Source organism: Elephantulus edwardii, unplaced genomic scaffold (assembly GCF_000299155.1).
Source record: "Elephantulus edwardii isolate Elephantulus edwardi_28Jun2011 unplaced genomic scaffold, EleEdw1.0 scaffold00151, whole genome shotgun sequence".
Lineage (NCBI taxonomy): Eukaryota > Metazoa > Chordata > Mammalia > Macroscelidea > Macroscelididae > Elephantulus > Elephantulus edwardii.
The window spans coordinates 6,735,439-6,742,187 of record NW_006399901.1 but is presented as its reverse complement, the minus strand read 5'-3'; the positions used below and the strand labels follow the sequence as shown (position 1 = coordinate 6,742,187).

Genomic DNA, 6,749 nt, shown 5'->3' with positions numbered 1-6,749 from the left:
ACATGACCGCTGCTGAAAACAAGAAGACATGGTACATGAGTTGTTAAGAATCTTGAAAATAATGTTTGAATGAACATGCTGAGGAATCAGTGCCCAAAAGTGGCAGAGTTGTCTTCTTGGTAATCCTATACAAACAGACGAAAACACCCATGCCACTGAGCCCATCTGACTCATGACCCTGTAGGACAGAGTGAAACATCCCATGGAATTTCCAGGCCTGTATGTCTTTGTTGAGGCAAACTGCTTCATCTTTCTCTTAAAGAACAATTACCGAGTTTGAATCACTGACCTGTCAGTAGCAGTTAAGCTCTTCAACCGCTGTGCTGTTGGGGCTCCTTCCTGTTGATCTTTATCTGTGGCGCTCAAGTCAGTTCTGAGTCACTTCCCTGTTTGGTTGAGGAACACTGCCTCAAGGGGTTTTGAAGCCCATCAGAAGTCTTGCTATGTATCAGCAAGCTGGACAATGACTAGGGATGATAGAGAATTGATGCCCTTGAGCTGTGTTGCTGGAGAAAAGTATTAAATACCATGAACTGCTAGGAAAACAAACATTTTTGTCCTAGAGCTGGTGAAACCGGGCTTCTTCTTGGAGGCAAGGATTCTGAAGCTTTGTGTGACATGCTTTGGGCTTGTTGCAAGGAGGGACCAGTCCTTGGAGCTTGGAGAGGGCCCTCATGCCTGGGAGGGTGGAGGGTGTGCAAAAGAGGAAGACCCTTGATGAGATGGATTGATTCACTACTGGGGTAATGGGGGTAGGTGTGTCAGATGATAAGGTTGGCACCGGATAGAGCGGAGTTTAGGGCAGTTGTTCATAGGGTCGGTATGAGTCCCAGGCAACTCGACAGCACATAACAACGAGTCCTGTTTGCACAGAGGTTAAGCGTGTAGCTACTAATTAAAAGCTCAGTGGTTCAAACCCGCCAACTGCTTCTCGGGTGTAAAATTTAACAGTTGCTTCCATAAAGATTACAGTTTTGGGAGCCCTGTCTGGCAGACAGATGCATCCTTCTCCTGCCAGGTGACTGGTGGCTGCCTGTCTTTGGATCAAAGCTATTTAGGTCTTCAGCTCTCCTACTGGTCAAACCTGAATGTTGCGTGCAGGTTCTTTGTGTGTCTAAAATCAGGAAACAGCGATGTGAGTGATCTCCTGGCCATCCCAGCCAGTGCTTTGCCAGCCTGTGTTTGTGGAGGGCTTTCTTTACTCAGCTCAGTCTCTGATTCCCATTGGAGATGTGTGGAAGGGAACGAAGACACTTTTCATCCTGTTTGCCTTACAGATGGTCGAAACCTTGTATAATAATGGTGCTAATTCCATATGGGAGCATTCTCTGCTGGACCCTGCCTCTATTATGAGCGGAAGACGTAAAGCTAATCCCCAGGACAAAGTGCAGTGAGTAGCGTGTGTATAAATACTTGGATTTTTTTTTCCTTCATAACAGATGGAGCCCACTGAAATCAGCATGGTTTTTTTTTTTTAAGTTTTATTTTATTATTTTTGTGTGTGTGTGCATTGTACCGTCAAATCAGATCTGACTGGTACAGGAGGAGATTGTCCCTCCTTTTCCAGCAGAGCATCTGGTGGATTCGAACCAGGCACATCTGGGATTGCAGTGTAGCATGGTTATTTTTGACCAGCCTCCACAGAGCAGCGTGGGAGGCGGTGACCCCAAATACACTGCCTCTTTGCTCTCTGACATCCCACCAAGGGGCAGCGGGACCATCCCCACATAAATAACTCACTTCTCCAGTTTGAGCCAAAGGTTTGAAGGCTGTTGTTAATGGCATAAGGTTTTAACCTGAGTGCTCAAACAAGTGGCAGGCAGTGAGAGCAAAATCTAGATTCTGAGCACTGGTTGGTCTGTCACCTCACCTGGAACTTAGAGCCAAATGCCACTTCCTCAGTGGGTCAGTTAAGGAAATTACACAGAGAAGAAAGGAGGCTATAAAAAAACAGGTATTCTACAGTCCCCACAATTACAGTGACTAACATGTTTGCAGCCTCCTTAGCTGAAACAGTGCAGCCACTTCCTTTAGCATTGTTCATTTGATTCTCAAGGGGGCCATGCGGGCCATTCCCTCTTTTCCCTACTGTGTAAAGAATGAGGAACATCATATCTGAACTGCAAGTGAATTGTTTTGGGGTTTTTGTTGGGTTTTTTTGTCTTGTTTTGAGCCAGCCCCAATAAAGCTGAATTCATCAGAGCCAAATATCAGATGTTAGCCTTTGTCCATCGCCTGCCTTGTCGAGATGATGACAGCGTGACTGCTAAAGACCTGAGCAAGGTGGGTGGATCCTTTGAACAACCCTGGGACTCTGCTCCCTGGGAGAGCAAAGCTTTAAAAAGGAAGAAAAGAAAACCTCATTTCTGGATGCTGAATTTTGTGTATTTTTCAGTTATGTTTTTCTTTTTTGAATTAACGTATTATGATTTGAATGATTGTTTACCAAGCAAGTTGTTTTTTTTCCTCAACAAACATATATCCCTTTAAAGGTATATTTCTGGAAGTATTATGTTTGTTTAACTTTGCAATAGGGGTTATCTCAGTGTTTGTTTCTAGGAGAGACTGGAAAGTTTGTGAGGCAATAACTTGGTTATAGTAAAGGGTGGTGGCTTCAGCAGAGAGCTTGATACAGCAGTGATTCTCAGAATGGAGGAGAATTGGGCAGAGTTTTATTCTGTTGTACATAGAGTTGTTATGAGTCAGAACTGATTCGGCGGCAACTATCAACAGTAATAAGGATGAGAAGAAAGTACCAGAGGGAAAGAGCTGACTTCTTTATGCTTCCCCATTGCATAAAGAGTGGGATCTCCAGAAAGCAAGATGTATGAGTACTAGGTTTTCTTGTAGGTGGGCCTTGCAGGTTTTTGAGAGATGCCATGAGAAATAATTCGTCTTTATTTCTAAAGCCCCTCCTTTGGCAAATGCTCACTAAACTGCTGGCTCTCAATTTCAAAACTTTAAATTTTTTACAGAGATGCATGTAAATGAGGCTTTTATTAAAGACTTGGCCTGCAGATGGTAGAGTGGATTTCTCCATTCTGATGGTTATTTGTTAGTGTGTTTTGGACCATGCAGGATTAGGTGGGGAGGGAGGCAGTTCATTTTTTGAATGTGTAAGAGCTTTTCTGCACTGTGACAGAATTTAGTACACCACAGACCTGTTTCCCACCGTGAAAGATGTCATCAAAGCATCGTATACAGGCCAAGAATCGTATGGAGAGGTTGTGGCGTAAGGCAAACTCCACTAGCATGCATACTGTAGAATTTGAAGCCCCAAAGCCTTGTAGTCAACAGCTTATCATGATAGCTACTGTGGTTGTTGAGCATTTATGTTCCAACTCAGTGCTCAACTCTGCTCATTGCTGTTGAGTTAAAACTGACCCATAGCTGACCTTCTGTTCTTGGTGTTATGTTGTTATGTGCCATTGAGTCGCTTGCGACTCATAGCGACCCTGTGTACAACAGCCTTAAACTCTGCTCTGTCCTGTGCCAATCGCACTGTCTCTGACACTCCCATCCTGATTACCCCAGTCACTGAATCAATCCACCTCATAGAGGGCCTTCCCCTTCTGCGCTGTCCCTCCACCCTCCCAAGCATGATGTCCTTCTCCAAGGACCGGTCTCTCCTCACAAATGGCACGGGAGGAGATTACCCATCTTTTTCTCTTGAAGCAGCTGGTAGATTTGAACTGCCGACCTATGAGTTGGCAGCAGAACTTTACTCAGTAGGCCACCTATACCCTTAATGTTATATCACATCCTTGAATCTTAAGGAAAACTCTTGTGGTTAGGTGGCTTTATCATCAGTTTTAGAGATAGGGTTAACTGAGGCTCAGAGAGCTTTAAGAATTTTCTCGTAGTCACACAGCTTATCTGACTTCAGAGACATGCTTAGACTGTCTCTCACTCAAGGTCTTAGATAAGATATGCATTTGGACTTGGACATCACAGTCCTAATTTCCTTATCAGCCAGTTAAGAAACTTCTGGTCTACATCACTGAGCCAAATAAAGATTATTCATTGCTGGTGAAATGTAAATGATCTGCCCACTACTCTAGTGTATCATTCTTTCTACTTTTAAACAAATAATCCTTTTTTTTTTCTTTAATTAAGTCCCAGTGTGCATCAAAATGTTTTCCAATAGTGTCAACAGAAAATCTAGTGATAGGGAAAAACATTTGGCAAGGACCTTTGTTTCTCTGATGTTGAAATCTGGTCCTTATTGAAGGCTGTAATTCTTGATGTTCTGCAGCAAGTATTCCAGGTCTTCCTCACTTTTAGCAAGCAAGATTATGTCATCTATGTAATAAAGGTGGTGCTTTGTTAGATAAATTAATTGGGTTCTGGAAAAAAGTATGTATGAATAAACAAACTAATCATGGAAAAATAAATAATCATTGTGGTTTCGTTTTTTTGTTGGGTTGTTGTGGGTTTGTTTTGTTTTTTTTAATTTGTGTGTCTTTCAGCAACTCCATTCAAGCGTGAGAACAGGGAATCTTGAAACCTGTTTACGCCTGTTATCTTTGGGAGCACAAGCCAACTTCTTTCACCCTGTAAGAAAGCAGGGAATGATCCCAACATTAATCAGAAATAAAATTGCTTGGTGTTCACGTGACCTTTAATAATTAATCTGGTTATCTTTTTTTTAAAAAAATAATGATTCTTAGGAAAAAGGAAACACCCCCCTCCATGTGGCCTCCAAAGCAGGTCAGGTTCTCCAGGCGGAGTTGTTGGCAGTGTATGGAGCAGACCCAGGTACACAGGATTCCAGTGGGAAAACGCCTGTTGACTATGCAAGGTAAGAGAGTTGGATTGTCAGTTCTCTCTCCTTGGGATTCTTTACGTTACTGTGGTTCACTTTTAAATAGTTTCTAGCTGAGTCTGGCAAAGTATAAACAAGATGGACTCATCTGTCAGCCTTGTTACCCTTTCCCATCAAGTCTATCCTGACTCACAGCAGAATGCTGTTGAAACAGCTGGTGGGTTTAAACCAATGACTCTTCAGTTAGTAGCCAGAACACTTAGCCACTGTGCCACCCCAGCTTCTCCAGCCTTTTACTTATTTTAACACTTGTTAACAGCACAGTGTATAGGGAGTTGTGCTGCTCACTCAACGGCAGATCCTCTCTGGCAGTTCAAATCCCCCAACATCTCCAGGAGAGAAAGATGGCTAGTCTCCTCCTGTGCGATTTATAGCCTTGGAAACCCAGCGGAGGGTCAGCAGTGAGTTGCTTCCAACTTGACAGCAGTTCATTGAGAATGAGTCATACTTAGCACAGTGGTATTTGAACCATATTCGTAATGAGTGTCAAGAGTTGTAAAACCCAGCTTTGAATTTTTTAAAAATATTCTTCTTTGTTACTTGAACTTAAAAAATAAATCTGTATAGATAATGTGAATTAAGTATGTATTTGTTGTAGTTATGTGCTGTTGAATCACTTGCAACTTATATAGTAACCCTAAACCCTGCTCTATCTGTATGCCAACCTTATTGTCTCTGACACACCTAACCCCATTACCCCAGTCACTGAGTCAAGCCATCTCATCAAGAGTCTTCCTTTCTTGCAACTGTCCCTCTACCCTCCCAAGCATGACATCCCTCTCCAAGGATGGTTGCTCCTTGCAACATGCCCAAAGTATGTCAGTCAGAGCGTCAGAATCCTTGCCTCCAAGGAGCAGCCTGGTTTCACCCTCATTACTAATATTACACACTAGCAAAATCCTGCTGAAGATTATCCAGAAAAGACTTGAACAGTACATTGACAGAGAACTACCAGAAATACAAGTTGGGTTTAGAAGAGGTCCTGGCACTAGGGACGTTATTACCAGTGTCAGATAGCAGAAGAATGTCCATCTATGTTTCATTGACTATGCAAAGGCATTTGACTGTGTGAATCACAATAAATTGTGGCTAACCTTGAGGAAAATGGGAATCTCAGAACACTTGGTCATGCTTATGCGAAACCTATACTTGGACCAAGAAGCAGTCCTCAGAACAGAGCAAGGAAACACTGCATGGTTCAAAAGCAAGAAAGGATTACATCAGGGATGCATCCTTTCCCCGTACCTTTTCAATCTGTATGCTGAACAGATCATTTGGGAAGCAGGGCTTTATGAGGAGGAGTATGGCATCAAAATTGGAGGGAGACTCATTAACAGCCTACAATATGCAGATGATACAACCTTGCTTGATGAAACTGAAGAAGACCTGAAGCATTTGCTGCCAAAGGTCAAGGACTGTAGTCTTTAATATGGATTGAAGCTCAACATCAAGAAGACGAAGATTCTCACCACTGGGCCAATTATATTACAGCCGGTACCATAATAGATGGAGAAGAGATTGAGGTTGTTAGCAGTTACAGCTTGCTCAGATCCACAATCAACATTCTTAATACCAGCAGTCAGGAAATCAAAAGATAAATTGCAGTGGGAAAATCTGCTATCATGGACCTCTCCAGAGTACTGAAGAGCAGTGATGTCAATCTAGATACAAAGGTGCCCCTAATCCAGGCCCTGGTTTTCTCAATTACTTGTTGTGCTTCAGAAGGATGGACAGTGACTAAGGATGACAGAAGAAGAATAAATGCCTTCAAGTTGTGGTGCTGAAAAGAGTCTTGAACATACCATGGACTGCCAGGAAAACAAATAGGTCTGTCTTGGAGAGGGGAAACCAAGTCTCTCCTTGGAGGCTAGGATTTTGAAGCTTCACTTTGGGCACATGGCCAGGAGACATTGGTCCTTGGAGA

At 42.9% G+C, this 6,749-nt stretch overlaps 1 protein-coding gene across 6 annotated transcripts in view; it reads left to right on the top strand.

The window, feature by feature from the left end:
• Nucleotides 1-6,749, top strand: part of GIT2 (G protein-coupled receptor kinase interacting ArfGAP 2) — an 87,318-nt gene that overhangs the window by 21,770 nt on the left and 58,799 nt on the right. For all 6 annotated transcript variants that reach the window (XM_006894844.1, XM_006894843.1, XM_006894845.1 and 3 more), the window contains exons 3-6: nucleotides 1,278-1,390; nucleotides 2,178-2,283; nucleotides 4,470-4,556; nucleotides 4,671-4,801. In XM_006894844.1, coding sequence (XP_006894906.1) covers nucleotides 1,278-1,390; nucleotides 2,178-2,283; nucleotides 4,470-4,556; nucleotides 4,671-4,801 — 437 coding nt within the window. The remainder of the gene's footprint in view (nucleotides 1-1,277; nucleotides 1,391-2,177; nucleotides 2,284-4,469; nucleotides 4,557-4,670; nucleotides 4,802-6,749) is intronic.